This window comes from Sander vitreus, chromosome 13 (assembly GCF_031162955.1).
Source record: "Sander vitreus isolate 19-12246 chromosome 13, sanVit1, whole genome shotgun sequence".
Classification (NCBI taxonomy): domain Eukaryota; kingdom Metazoa; phylum Chordata; class Actinopteri; order Perciformes; family Percidae; genus Sander; species Sander vitreus.
In genome coordinates this window covers 19,471,134-19,486,255 of record NC_135867.1, presented here as the reverse complement: position 1 = coordinate 19,486,255, position 15,122 = coordinate 19,471,134, and the positions used below count along the sequence as shown (strand labels likewise).

Here is a 15,122-nt window from a genome sequence, read left to right as displayed (position 1 = left end):
CAAATACCTTCAATAGGTTCTTGTAAATAAATGCCATACTGTTAGTAGTAATAAATGCAGTATACTTTACATTTAGTTTTTAATTTAAATGTACTAGTAGTAAATACTAAAACTATTTTCGACATGAATCTGCGCGTGTCCTGAACACGACCTAAGAACGAAGCAAACTCTGTTGGCGAGAAAACCCCCTTCGTCTTCTCATGTGACTTTGGCGTAAACAGGAAGCAGCTGATCTTGACTTCACTGCTGCTTCTACCAGTAATGTAACGTTATAGAACTGTATTCTTAAAAACAAATACAAATTATAGGCGAAAATTGCTTGAATCTGAGTAACCGTTCTACCTTGTCGCTGTAAGTAGACTATACAGTACTGAGGTTTAACTTGGCTAGCTAACGTTAGCCGTTTAGCTCGTCTAAGCTACTTGACTGTTTGTCGTGCTAGCTAACATAGCATTAGCTTAGGTGTTTATTCGGAACAGCGAACAGAGTTTTAATAAAGTTAGTCAACTGTTTATCTATTATTATGTTCTGTGTCTAGGAAGCTCATGCCTGGTGACACATGTTTGCCTTGTCATTTAAGCGTTTAAACGTGTCTTTTGTAGTACATTTGATACGTTTGTTCTGCTTCAGGAGAGCCTAGTGACAGCTAGGTGAAACATATTTGTGTTTGTTCTGCAGCTGCATACACTGAATAAAGTCACCTGACTTGCAGCTCAGAGAAATACTCTACATCGTGTCTGCTGAGGGGGATGTCAAGCACAGCAATGAAGAAAAAGGTGAAGCATTGACTTTGTCGCATCACAAGTAGTGGTAACTTACTTTATATTCAGGTGGTTGTACTTTACTTGAGTACTAATTACATTTCATGCATCTACCCAGTCTGTTTAATTTGGAACTTTAGCTGTTTTCCAATTTCTTAAAATTCTCATGGAAGATGTAATGTTAGTCCTACCTGCCATGATAATGAAAACCCAGGACTTCCCTCTTCTATTCGGCAAGTCCAGCACAAATGATCCTTTCCTTCATTCTCTAAATGACTTTGGTGATTTCAACAACCCGAGGAGGAGTTTAAGTTTAACAATCACTGACTTATAGACATGGTGGTCTTTTGAAGGCCGATTCTTAAATTCTCTAATGTCAGTAGCTTCATGTGACAGATATTTTTTGGCAAATCAACCACATTGAATTAAGATAAAAATGAAGGGATTTTAGTATTTCTGTTTGGAAGATTCTATGAAGCACCATTTCAGACCATTATGTAGGCAGATAAGATTTACAGAAAATATACATGAAATTAATAAACAATGTATTTTAAAAAAAATCATTTAATTTACAGGCTTTTTGGTGTCAAACAATTCTTAGACTTCTAAGATGTTATGTACAAACATATATAGAATATGCTGCATTGTTACGGATTTAACTACCCAACAGAATATAAAGCAATTAAAATCAACTCTCTCGACTACCTACAATATTAAAATAAAAAGTTATATGCGCTAATAATCACATAATATATAATAACACTAGCAGGGGTCATTCTGCTGCATAATGAGTACTTTTGCTTTTGATACTTTGAGTGAATGCAAGGATTTAACTTCACTGATGGTCTAATCTGTTGTATTCTTGCTCTCAGGTGTTACTGATGGGGAAAAGTGGGTCTGGGAAGACCAGTATGAGATCAATCATCTTTGCCAATTACATAGCTCGAGACACACGCCGCCTTGGAGCTACAAGTAAGAGTACTTTAAAAGAAAGATGCTAAATGATAAATGTTTGATGCTTGGTGTTTCTCTAATTTCATCTATAAAACAATCGTTTCATCCTTTGTTTAATGTAGTTGACGTAGAGCACTCCCATGTACGGTTTCTTGGCAATCTGGTTCTAAATCTGTGGGACTGTGGAGGGTAAAGCACACTTGTTCATTATTTGCCATCTTTTGACCAGCTTTGACAATTCTAAAGTCTTTCCACTAATCTGAAACCCTCTGTGAAACGGTGCTCTGTGCTCCCTTCACCCAACAGACAGGACACGTTTATGGAGAACTACTTCACCAGCCAGAGGGACAACATTTTCAGAAATGTAGAGGTGCTTATTTATGTATTTGATGTTGAGAGCCGTGAGCTGGAGAAAGACATGCACTACTACCAGTCTTGTCTGGAGGCCATCCTGCAGAACTCCCCCGACGCTAAAGTGTTCTGCCTCGTTCACAAAATGGATCTGGTGCAGGAAGATCAGAGAGATTTGGTAAGCTTAACTTTTTTAATTTTATTATTAGTATATGCACATGTGTTGTGCACAATAACATGCAGACAGTTTGACAGCCATGTTAACAGTGTCACCAGAAACACCGGTGCTGCTGTCTTTTTTTTTGTTGGCACAATTGGTGCTCTTAGTGGTAGAACTTTATTAAAGAATTTCTTTCGTGATACCAGGGACGAAAAAGTACCTCTAACAAAAAAGAGGAGATAAATGAAATGATGGTATAACATTAAATGTTTAAACTGTTTCTTTTGAAAGTATTAATAATCATGCTCAATAAGAATACCTATTAAATATAATAATGGTTGTTAATTTACTAAAACTGTAACTGCTTCACTACATTCCATGTGACTGACTATCTTCAGTGTTTTTACAGATCTTTAAGGAGCGTGAAGAAGATCTGAAGAGACTGTCCAGACCTTTGGCTTGCACGTGCTTCAGGACATCAATCTGGGACGAAACCCTGTATAAGGTTGTGACGTTTAACTGGTTGTATGTTCAGATGTCGGGTAATGAAGTTGACACTGTAAGAAACATGTTTTAATGTCTTCGCAGGCCTGGTCTAGCATAGTGTACCAGCTCATCCCAAACGTCCAGCAGCTGGAGACGAACCTGAGAAATTTTGCGCAGATCATAGAGGCAGATGAAGTTCTTCTGTTTGAGAGAGCCACCTTCCTGGTGAGAGCAATTGCTTCCTCTGTCTCAACTGTGTCTGGGCAGAAACTCTGAATCTGGTAATGAATGTTTTTTTTCTTGTTTTTTTATGGTGTTTTGTAAATGCAGGTGATCTCCCACTATCAGTGCAAAGAGCAGCGCGATGCTCACCGGTTTGAAAAGATCAGTAACATTATCAAACAGTTCAAACTCAGCTGTAGGTAAGTTCAGTCTGCAAAAACATCAACTTCACTCCACACATCACCTACTAAATGTTTGTGATGTTTCTGATTTTTTTTTTTTTTTTTTAAATCACATTTTTATTCTAGTAAACTTGCAGCCTCTTTCCAAAGCATGGAAGTGAGGAACTCCAACTTTGCGGCCTTCATTGACGTCTTCACCTCCAACACATATGTCATGGTCATCATGTCGGACCCCTCCATTCGTAAGTAGTGAGGATGAACATTTATCCGCAAAGAATGGGCAGTTAGGAAACCAAATCGGCATAATAAAAATCGGTGTCTCTTTTTTTCTAGCATCTGCAGCCACTCTCATCAATATCCGTAATGCTAGGAAACACTTTGAGAAGTTGGAGCGGGTGGATGGACCCAAGCACAGCCTGCACATGCGAATGCGCTAGCCGGTTTGTTTGTTCCAGTGGATACTCTCAGCCAATCAGTCCACAGACCGCAGCTGGCATGTTGCGGTCTTCCAGCTCTGAAACGTATGAGCAGCACTGTTTCATCTATATTTTCACATTCAATCACAGTTCTTACAGTTATTATAGAAATCATATTTTCTTTTAGTCTAATTTCTACAGTGATCATAGGTATCTTGAACAGCGATACATTCTGTTGGAATATTTGCCCTAACTCAACGTAATAAAGTAAAATGAATAGTTGTGTTTACTATGAAGGGGGCCACCTTTGCTGTCACACTTTGTCGTATACAGTAGATTTGTTCACTACATGCAGTGAATCCCAGTGGTCTGGGGATGTTGTCTCCAAATGATAAGCAGCAGATTTGCAGTTTGTAAGCTGTTACACTTTTAAAGTACGAACAATATAGTTATATTCAGAAAAATAAATGTGACGTGTTTTTTCTGCTTCAACATTTTGACACTGCTCACCACTTGATCAACATTTGGGGGAAAAAATGCCATATTTATGGTACATATGTTATGAACATATACAAATCAGTACATATTAACTTCCTGTAAAAAAACATCCTGCTCAGAGAGGGTTCATGTTTCTTTAATTCACAGCAGTGTCAGTGTCCTTTTGACACTCCGCACCAGTTGTCTGTACGCGACATATGGTGGCAAAGTGTGTGTGTGTGTGTGTGTGTGTGTGTGTGTGTGTGTGTGTGTGTGTACAGGGGGGTGTACAGGACAGTTCAGTGCACCTGTTAAGCAATTTTTATTAAGTCGACAGCAGTGTGTGTTCAGATGGAGCAGAATGTTACAAGCACAACACAATCAGTGAATTTAACAATGTAACAAACAGCTAAGTGCTTGTAACTCAGAATGACTTTTGGTATCCTTAGTATCTTAATAAGCACTTAAAGTGCTCATATTATGCTCATTTTCAGGTTCATAATTGTATTTAGAGGTTGTACCAGAATAGGTTTATGTGGTTTAATTTTCAGAAAACACCATATATTTGTTGTACTGCACATTGCTGCAGCTCCTCTTTTCACCCTGTGTGTTGAGCTCTCTGTTTTAGCTACAGACTGAGGCATCGCACTTCTGTACCATCTTTGTTGGGAGTAACACATGCACAGTGAGTACTGCCGGCTTGTCAGTTGCAGAGTATGAGGGAGTGCCATGCTAGCAGCTAGGTGAGCATTATAACGTGTGTTACAAAGTGACGCACGTTCATCACGGAAGTAAAGGCTGGACTACAATAGAGCAGTTTGGAGCAGTTTGTGAACAGTGTTTTCTCTGGAAGATGGTAAGTCCCTTTGGGGTGGACTTTGGGCTTTTTCGCTTTGTAAACCTATAACATGCACAAAAAGATATATAACGCAATAAAGGAAAGGGGAAAAGCCAAAAAGCACAATATGAGCACTTTAAAGCCTCTGAAAATGTGGCTTCAAAAATATAATTTTTCTCTAGAACAAACATTCATGACTACATGAGAAATTATCAAGGTATAAACGGCTGTGATTGGTGAAAAGTATTTTGTTTTTGTTTTTAAAGTTGAGAGAGATTAATACTAATTAATACGGCTTTAATGGCATGCATGGGCTTCACACACAGCTTTACATTATTTGAGCCAGACAAAATTTTGGTTAGCATGGTTTGGGTGATTTGCAGGCTAAAAGACATCTAGGCATATTGGTTTAAACTGGGACAAATTGGGTTGTAAAGTGAAAGTTGGAGGTGCTAGATTACATAAAAGCATAATTTTGACTACATTTCAATGATATAGTCCAGTTTATTCAACCCATGCATTGAAATATTGCCATGGAATACTGATGACAATTATTTATTATTAAATATTTAATGAAATTTAGCTCATGCATAGATATCTTTTGATTTGCTAATCACACATTTACTGTGAATTTCACATCTAATATTTAATCTCATATTAGGGTTATATTTAGGCCAAGACTGAGCTCTTCATATACTGCCTATCAAGAGCTGTCTTTCTAATGTGATACAATAGAGAGACTTCATATACATTCATGCTGTTTGCCCAGCCTACGGCAGGTAACTGGAGATTTGTCCATGGTACTTGATCCCACACCTATGCCCTCATTACCTCCTGTCCTTTATTGTGGCCAGCTCTGCTTGCAGAGGCATTGTTCCAGCTGCGTGTATCGACACTGCTCATGTGCTTGAGTTGTATCCTGGAATGCAGAGGGCTGGAAAATCCCCAGTCCCTTGCTGCAGAGAGTGAGTCTGCATAATAGAAATGGGAGCAACTAAATGCAAAGACACAATGGCTTACTCGTTTTAATATAAGACTGATTAAGACTAATCTTATAGCAAATAAACCTTTGAACAACTGAAAAAAACAGAAGCTGCACATTGCATGTGAGTCCCTTCACCAGAGCTAAAATCATTTGCAATGCAAAGAACTCCACTAAAGTGTCCCACAAAGTAGATAAAAAAAAATGTCAAAAGGTGTTTATGATAATCATCATATGTCTGATTCAGATCTAATGTGGAACATAAAGACACTGGAAAAGAATTGTGTTTGTGTATATTAACTCAGCAAATCACCTTCTACCGTCTCTCCTTGGACTTTTTTCCCCCCAGGAGGAGCAGCAAGAGATTAGGTGTACAGGGCCAGAGCATAATACGTAGATGTCGAGAGAACTGAATCCCTCAGCTGATGCAACCGAACATAAGATGTTTACAAGTGACGCAAAAACTAGAAGTAATTTCCGGTGCTTTTAAGTCTGGAATCTAAAAAGTGAATTTTAAACTTCATTTGCAGGTTTTTAATGTACTCTAGTTTAGAATGTTTTCTCATCAGTAATGTTTTCTCCCTAACTTGAATTAGCTTGATCTGGGAAGTCACTTTAAAGCCACCAATTAAACATACATTCAACTCACTAGTTTTGGCATAGATGAGAACTCAAAAGACTGCATGGGCATAGCAGTGTTGTCCACTTTCTTTTCATGTTTATTGACATGCAGACATCTCTTTACACTTAGCTAAAACATTCTCACAATGAAAGTAACAAAGGGTCATGGTTTTTTTTATACTGTTAATGAATCTGTAAAGTATTTCAGGAGATAAAATCTCCTTAGTGTGACCAACCGGTTGTGGCAGATTGCCGCCCACCAAGAGCCAGGTTCTGTCTGAGGTTTCTGCCTGTTGAAAGTACTTTTTCCTCGCTGCCACTGCAATAAGTGCAATTGCTCTTGAAAGAATTGTTGGGTCTATGTGAATTATAGAGTGTGGTCTAGACCTACTCTATCTAGTGTCCTGAGATCACGTCTGTTATGATTTGACACTATAATTAAAATGGAATTAAATCGAGTTAGTGTTTTGTTGGGCTCTTTTTGTCCTCCATTTGGACATTACTCCGATGTGGAGACCCATCTGTATGGGCAACAGGCCCAGGGTCTGTTTCATTGACCGTCTCTGCATCTGCATCCATGCCATCACTTGCATCTACGCCACAGTCCGTTTGGTTCAGCTGTCGCTCCAGCAGAGTGATGCGCTGCTTCAGCCGTTGCTGAGTGTTGTTGTATTCGCTGAGCAGACGGGCAAAGCGAGTCTGAAGGGTGTCCAGAGAGGACTCCAGCCTCTCCACCTTCTCCTCTGTGTCCTCTTTCTGCAGCCCGCCGTTCTCTGTGTTCTCATCCAGCAGACCCTCCTTCATCAAGATCTCCCGGCCCCTCTCCTCTAGTACAGTCTTAGCATTTGGATACTCGGCCACCGCCTCCATCAAGTCATCCTTAGAGAGGCAGAAGAGATCCGAGTATCCCAAGCTGCGAATGTTGGCTGTCCGACGATTTCCCATTTTACTACCTTTTATGTTCAGGATGCTGATTTCCCCGAAGCAGCTGCCAGCGGTGAGGAGAGCGTATTGTGTCACCCCGTCATCGGCCACCACACCCAGCTTCCCCTCTTTAATGATATACATCTCCTTCCCTATGTCCCCTTTTCTGCATATGTAGTCCCCTGGACTGAAGACCTGGGGGCGTAGTTTGAGCACGAGCTCCACAAGCAGGCCTGCCTCACAGTCTTGAAAAATGCGTACTTTCTTCAGGGTCTCCAGGTGTACATTAATAGCAATCTCAGCCCGCAGTTTGTTTGGCAAATTCTTAAGCACCTCCTTCTCATCTACTGCTTTCTTGTTGGTCCAGAGGTAGTCGAACCACTTAATGACACGTGTCTCCAGTTCTTTGCTGACTTTGCGGAAGTGCATGTAGTGTTTGATGGCATCGATCCGGGCTTGAAACTCGGCACGGGTGGCATTCATGTTGGAAATCATGGAGCCAACGTTTCCCACAATTGTAGCAAAGATCAGCACCCCAACAAGAAAGTCAAAGACCACAAATAAGTACTCCTCATCCCGCACAGGTGGAGGCATCTCTCCAATAGTGGTAAGAGTAAGAGTTGACCAGTACAGACAGTAGACGTAACTCCGAGTCAGGGAGGAAAACTCAGGTTTGGAGTCGTCTGGGTACACCCAAGTGTCCGAGCCAAATCCCAAAGAATTGGATATAGCGTAGAAGATGCAGGCGTTCCAGTGAATGATGATCAGGATGTAAAGCACTAAGTTGCCGATACGGAAGATGTTGGGGTAGTTGGTGCGTGTCTCAGTGCGGTCAAAGAATTCAAACATGCGCGGGAAGCGCAGCAGACGGTTGAACCTGAGCTGTGGCGTGTGGATGCCGGTGGCGATGTATGCCAGATCAGTGGGCAGGATTGACAGTACATCCAGCTTGAACTGTAATGTTCTGACGTAGCTGTCTCTAAGCTTGGCATGGTCCTTCACCAGCAAACCTTGTTCCAGGAATCCTGAGACAAGAAGAATAGAGCACACATTTAGCTGAGCAGTGATCTCAGTTCACTGTAGTTTTCAGCTCATTGTTTTGGTTTTCTGTCCTGCAACTTTACTGTTTGACGTTCTCATTTACCCAAGATGATAATATGTCAGTATTGTGTTTACAACTTGATTTGCTCCCCCCCCCAGAAGTTTCTAGAAGTGCTAATTTAAATTGGGTCATCAAATCATTGGTTAATGGACTGAAAGTGACCAAAACTATGCCAATTTCAACCAGGATTGTCATATTTTTCCACAAACAAAAACGTGTACCTATGAACATACAAATATACACATTGGCAATTTAAAGCTTTGCACTTCTGTGGTGTAATACATTGTGTCGTGACGCCACAAGCTGTATTTTGAAATAGGTTACCTGTGCGAAGACGAACGCAAGTGTCCATTATGTACACAAAGTCAGAGAGGTAGTCCAACACCAGCCAGCAGATGTAATTGTCCACCTGTAACTGTTCAAAGCATGCCCTGAGAATATAAAATGAAAAATGATTCACTGCTCCAGCCTAACAAGTAGTGCACCCATTCACTACATCCATCACCCATCTCTGGAGGCTGCAGGGCTCCAACAGTTAACAACTGTGGTGTTATTACCTCACTACAACGAAGAACCAATTGTAGAGCACCGCTACGGCGATGACAAATAACCAGTGGTAGTAGGCGTTATCGGATGGGGACACCACAAACAAATCCCACTTTTTCCTGAAAGCATGGAGAGATTGCAAATAATACAGTCTTAATAATACAGTTATATTTCTTTAGAGTAGTTAGTACATATTACTGCAAAGACATGGAGAAAAATAGAAACAGCTGCAAGAGCAATGCAACACAATAGCTCTGAAATACATAATATTATTTCTAGCAACTGAGAATTCGTGTTGTGTGTGCATTATACATTAAGTGTCCTTATTTAGTGAAGCAAATATTAAAAACACTGTACAGTATATTGCAATCGCATATACAGCAACATAAACTATCACAGAGTTGAATCAACACCTCTGAGTGCTGACCTGTCCTTTTGGCTAAAACCAGGACATATCTATGACCTAATGGACACATTGAGGCTTTATGTTTGCCTTCTGATTTGCTCAAGTGTCACTGTGTTGTGACCTCTGGGCAAATTTGAACCTAAACAGTAATGCTGTGTGCAGAAGAGGTGACTTTTAAAAAGTCTGTGTTTCTGGTATCAACAGGATTTGTCAGTATTACAGTATCAGTATTATGTTTTACAAAGGTATTTTGTTTTACTAGAACTGGATTGCGTGTTTCTATTCTTCAGGTCACCCAGTGCCTATAGTGTATATCAAAGTGCATAGTAATGGTTCAGGGTGACAGATGGCAGGCATACCTAAAGATCCCTTTGGCATTGTTGCCATTGGCATCTGGTTGCGTGTTGCTGATGCGGCTGGGGGCCGTTCTCAGCTCAGGGCCACGAAAACGCTCCAGGAAGGAATCGGGCCGCTCCTCTTCCTCCACCAGGCTTCTGTGTGCCCATTCCCTCAGTCTCACCACCAGGCTCACCAGTCTGATATACATACACACACACACACACACACACACACACACACACACACACACACACAATAAATATACAAGCTCTCATAACGTTTTGAAGAACTTTCTCAGCATATATGAAAGTAACAGCATGACTATGACACGAGGTACACATCTCGAGGAGCTGCATAACAACTTAAACATATTAAGAAACCAATACAGTTTAGCTTGACTACAATCTCATTTGGTCTCATTTTGGCACTCTTATATGATTTTTTTCTGTCACGTACCTCCCTACGTTACTTGGTGTAACTCCAGTTTGGGAACCAATAGGTCAGATGATTCTACTAGGAATCACAATTTATTTGAAACATATATGTACAAAATTACATTTATTTAGATGCTTTCTTCCAAAGCGACTTACAATAAAATGTAAAAAGTAACCTTTAAACATATTAAATTGTTTTGGAAAAACTTCCTCAAAGTAGATTGTGTTTGTATTGGCTTATCCAGCATATATTTTTGGATACATTTACTTCTTTTACTGTAAAAAAAATCCATTTTTTAACAAGTTGTTGTTCTTAAAGTGTTTCTGTAAGCAACTGAAAAAATCCAACAGGGTCTGATCTTCTTTTAACAAATGTCTGCATTTTTTTCTTTAGACTCTGGGATAGGAACAGCTAAAACTACATCAATAATTAGTTTATCACAATGACAGAATAAGATGTGAAACCATTTCTCTGGTTATATGCTCCTAGTACACAAAATGCTTCACCAACATTTTGGTCATCATGGTCTTTGGGTGCTAGAATCCAGTATACATTAAGTGTTATTTAAATAGCGTGTCACCTTAAAGGTCCCATATTATGCTCATTTTCAGGTTCATATTTGTATTTTGGGTTTCTACTAGAACATGTTTACATGCTTTAATGTAAAAAAAAACTCATTTCTCATACTGTCTGTCTGAATATACCTGTATTCACCCTCTGTCTGAAAAGCTCCATTTCAGCACCTGTCTCTTTAAGGCCCCCCTCCCACAAAACAGCCCTCAAAGTGTGCTCTGACTTGTAAGCAGTACCGGGTCTTACGCATCTGTCCTCTTTCTGCACCGTCATTGCAGCCGGGGAATGACAGTTACGGCACTGTAACGGCACTTTCTCCTTAGTGTAGTTATGACATCACAACCGTACGGAAGTCCTGACAGCTTGTTTAAAGGCACTTTTTCTGAATACAGCTGTGAGCAGTTCTCTGTGGATTGAGTTTTTTTTTTTTATACCTTTACAGCATTTATGTAGTATCTTGAACTGCTTCATAATCACAAAAGCCATGGAAATCTCACTTTTTACAATATGGGACCTTTAAAAACACTTTAAAATCTCTTTCTATAAACTTTTGTGGGCTGTTTTAAAAAAAAAAAAAAACATCTAAACATTTGCGACAAAATAAGATAAAATAACATAAATAGAGCTGCACAATAATGTTTCATTAGTTTCTAAAAGCTTTGTGAAGAAGGGTGACGTGCCACGATGTTGGAGCTTTACCTTGAGATGGCTCCGTCCCTTTGAAAAGAATTGTGTCCATTAGGGTCAAGAGAAGCAATTTTTTGTAGCTCTGAGGATGTGTCATCACACACAGATGGCACCCTGGGAGTGAAAACGCATCAAAAAACACACGTCAGCGTTTACATATTGCACATTACATGCTTTGCTTCTCTGAAACAAACCTCTAAGACAAATACATAATAGATGATTTTATAGTTGTCCTCACCGGCTGAGAATACTCTCGGCTCTCTCGATCTCCTCATCCAAGGTGGTCTTCACTGACAGGTTGTGTGGCGACCGATTTCTCTCAGCCGTGTGGCCCGTCATCTTCAGACCTGCAGGTGTGGACAAACACTCATGTTATAGCCTCCTTTGCAGTTATCTACTCAATGTGAGGCAGTGTTGAGCATGGTTTCAGTTGACTTTTTCTGTCACTGTGGCAGCAGAAGAGAGTTTTTATGGTTTACAAGGAGTCTGTGGGAGTGTTTATGGTGCGTGTGTATAGTCAGGGGACAGGGGGACGACTGGGACTGGTGTGCCACACTCCCTCACCTGGCCCGCAACACAGCAGCTGGTTGCTGTGGTGACAAAAGCAGCTACAAGAGAAACTGTATGATACTGATTCTGCATTGTTTAAAATACAGTTTTGTCAGGGTGGAGGTTCACCTAAAATACATTTCCAACCACAACAGTAGTGCCCCCTCCTCCTCCCCATCCCAAAATATGAGGGCAGTGAGAGCTTATCAATTCAATTCAATTAAATTGTATTTATAGTATCAAATCATAACAGGAGTTATCTCAAGATACTGTACAGATAGAGTAGGTCTAGACCACCCTCTATAGTTTACAAAGACCCAACAATTCCAGTAATTATCAACCTCTGACGAGGTGATTAGGCGACTGTTACCATTGTGTGACTAATTGGTGGATCATTAATAAAAACACACACACAGTCTGCATGAAGCTCTGAGGCTCAGCGAGCCAATCAGCTGTTCTCCCTCAGGAGCAGCATCACTTAGGAAACCAGGGTGCTAACTGAAAGCAAAGTGTGTACAGGGTTGCAGGGTTCAAAAGGTAGCAATTCAACTGCAAAGAGGCAAACTGCATGTATTATTGTATTTTTCTTGGTAGTGCATTTTTGTATGGTTTCTTAATAATTTTCCAATTATTTCATAGAAAGTGTCTCAGAAAAAAACATTGTAAATTGGTACTAATTATAGGATTAATTCCAACTAATTGCTTATGTAACAACTAGCAAACAATTTAATATATATGGAGAATATACAGTATTTGCCAACAATTATTATTATTATTATTATTATTATTATTATTATTATTATTTATGAATAAATAATTACTTGGGTTTAAATGGAGCTTTCTCCATTTAAGTAGTGGCAAATTACATAGTTATTGACTAGAAGTTTTAAATTATTAAACTTAAAAAAGGAATGTGTTAATAAAATAAATAACCATACCATTGAATATGAATATTGTTTATTTTATATTTTTATGTAATACATTATGAGATAGATAGATAGATTATTTGTTTTACTGGCAACACAGTGAAACATAGATTTTTTTACTCAAACTAATATTTGTAGGGTAATTATTTGTCATTAAATTGTATTCTTAACAAGTTAGCACGTGGATAATTAGCATCAAAGTAACTGCAAAAACAAAAATCATGAAAATAAATCAGTTCACACACACACATCTTCATTCTTACCTTTAGTTTCCTTTAGTTACTCCAATAACATTCTTATGGTGACTTCACACAGACACACCCAGAGCAGCTCTCTCCCAGCCAATCCATCCTCAGTCAGTGGATGTTACGAGAGGAAAAGTGAAACTGCATCCAACACTTCTTAAAAGACAATCCCAAGTCCTGTTCTTGCAACACTTTTTGTGTGCCTCCCCTCTTTCCCCTCAGTATCACAAACATGTGATGGAAATGCAGAAGACTGGCAGGATGGGGGATGCAGAATGGTTGAGAGCCCAAATGTCCTCTATAGACTGAGGAGTCTTCTGGGAAAACCTCTTGGCAGTGCCTTTCCTCTGCTCATCTCTGTATTAATGATCTAATAATGTCCATGTCCATAACTGTCACAGGGACACTTTTTCAGCAGAATGAGTACTTTTTCTTTTGATACTTTTAGTACATTTTGCTGATAATACTTGGTGTGATTTACAGTGTGGAGTGGGTACTTTTACACAAGTAAAGGATGTGATTACTTCTCCCACCATTGCCTCTCCCTCTCTCCTTTATTCAAACTAATCATGTTGATGAAATAAAAACAGAGACACATAATAGATACAAATTGTTTGGGTTTTTAAATGCATTTTTGACGTTATAATGGTCTCAGGTGTTTGTACGTTTTTAAGCTATTTAAAAAAATCCAAACTCTCTTTCCCACACCACACAGACACACTCCCTGATGCAAATGGAGCTTGAAAATCCAGATGATGAAGGCCACAGGAGACAGCCTCCTCATCACCCAGCTGTCTGACAGATCCTGACCGTCTCAGCTCTAATCAGATCCTTAGAAAACTGGAGACGTAGCCTACTGAGAAACCCATCAGGGAGCGGAGCCCGGAGGACTTTACATCGAACTGAGATTCAGGCCAGTGAACAGTAAACTACAATCTGCCACCAGTATCCCCTGTTGTACTGCAAGATAGATCGTTGATGGACTGTAAAGAAAATCCTGCCAACAAGAGCCAACTAATATTAAACAGATCACATGTGTCAGCAGAAATCTCTTATGCATCATAGTGCATTTCCTCAGTCATGCATCAAAAAGCAGCAGTGAGGGCTCCTGGGTAGCTCACCTGGTAGAGCAGGCACACGTATATAGAGGTTTACTCCTTGACGCAGCGGCCGCAGGTTTGACTCCGCCCTCAGGCCCTTTGCTGCATGTCATTCCCCCTTTCATGTCTTTAGCTGTTCTAAAATGCCCCCCCCCAAAAAAAAAAAAAAGGCGGTGAGAGGAAACAAACGATAAATGTAAACATTTTTTATGAGGTGCTATTTAAAACAGGTACTGTGTTTTACGATGAAAAAGAGTAAAGAATATAAAAGCATGAGGGTAGTAACAGAAAGATATATTCATCTTTCCAACGTCCCTTTAAGGACTTCTCAGCCATGTTGGCTTAAACATTGAGATTAAAAGTAATGCTTGGCATTAGAAACAGCAGTTGCTCCAGAACAGCTAACCTCAGTAAGATTGTTTAGGGAACAAATTCAGTACAATTTTACTTAAAACCAATAGTGCAAAATATGTTGTTTATGGGTTTAACATGACTTTACTAGCATCTCTAATGACACTACATACATACTGCACAGTTTTTATGTTATTTACTTTTATCCAACTTGCTGTTGTGGAGCAAATATGAAAGGGCACTTTATCCCATGAGATGTATGAGGAATTATTTCCAAAGGGCATTTGTTTCAACAGTGTCTACAAATGTATGTTCAGATATACACTGACATCCAAGAAAAGAAGTCTCTATAAATCTACACATTCTTTATCATTTAAGAACAGCGTCTGCATTGTAAACCCAGATTTAATTGTAATTAAACTTTTTAGTGGCCACTACTTATTCTTTCATGTTTTGTTAAAAAACATATTCATTACTAAATCACATTAG

General features: G+C 39.5%; 2 protein-coding genes across 3 annotated transcripts; one reads left to right on the top strand and one right to left on the bottom strand.

Moving 5' to 3' along the window:
• Window positions 1-196: 196 nt before the first annotated feature.
• Window positions 197-4,024, top strand: rraga (Ras-related GTP binding A). 2 transcript variants are annotated; one of them, XM_078265879.1, is made up of 10 exons: window positions 197-351; window positions 679-776; window positions 1,634-1,733; window positions 1,838-1,904; window positions 2,022-2,244; window positions 2,636-2,731; window positions 2,815-2,937; window positions 3,043-3,134; window positions 3,267-3,358; window positions 3,450-4,024. In XM_078265879.1, exons 2-10 carry the CDS (start codon window positions 750-752, stop codon window positions 3,551-3,553), a joined length of 924 nt encoding a protein of 307 aa, XP_078122005.1. In that variant the 5' UTR covers window positions 197-351; window positions 679-749; the 3' UTR covers window positions 3,554-4,024. The 2 variants fall into 2 exon arrangements, with proteins under 2 accessions (XP_078122005.1, XP_078122004.1); XM_078265878.1 differs by having other exon boundaries at window positions 198-351; window positions 3,243-3,358.
• Window positions 4,025-6,089: 2,065 nt separating this feature from the next.
• Window positions 6,090-13,288, bottom strand: cnga2b (cyclic nucleotide gated channel subunit alpha 2b). The gene is made up of 7 exons (XM_078265876.1): window positions 13,201-13,288; window positions 11,701-11,809; window positions 11,475-11,576; window positions 9,788-9,964; window positions 9,034-9,141; window positions 8,801-8,907; window positions 6,090-8,399 (listed from the first exon to the last, which is right to left on the bottom strand). Exons 2-7 carry the CDS (start codon window positions 11,799-11,801, stop codon window positions 6,910-6,912), a joined length of 2,085 nt encoding a protein of 694 aa, XP_078122002.1. The 5' UTR covers window positions 11,802-11,809; window positions 13,201-13,288; the 3' UTR covers window positions 6,090-6,909.
• Between the last annotated feature and the right edge of the window lie 1,834 nt (window positions 13,289-15,122).

Bases quoted from the DNA above. Each gene is read 5' to 3' on its own strand.
- rraga (XM_078265878.1), top strand. From the start codon at position 750: ATGTCAAGCACAGCAATGAAGAAAAAG. The intron at 777-1,633 runs GTGAAGCATTGA...TCTTGCTCTCAG, and splicing joins GCACAGCAATGAAGAAAAAG to GTGTTACTGATGGGGAAAAG. The intron at 2,938-3,042 runs GTGAGAGCAATT...TTGTAAATGCAG, and splicing joins TTGAGAGAGCCACCTTCCTG to GTGATCTCCCACTATCAGTG.
- cnga2b (XM_078265876.1), bottom strand. From the start codon at position 11,801: ATGACGGGCCACACGGCTGAGAGAAATCGGTCGCCACACAACCTGTCA. The intron at 11,577-11,700 runs GTGAGGACAACT...TTTCACTCCCAG, and splicing joins GCCGAGAGTATTCTCAGCCG to GGTGCCATCTGTGTGTGATG. The intron at 8,908-9,033 runs GTAATAACACCA...TTATATTCTCAG, and splicing joins TGGTTCTTCGTTGTAGTGAG to GGCATGCTTTGAACAGTTAC.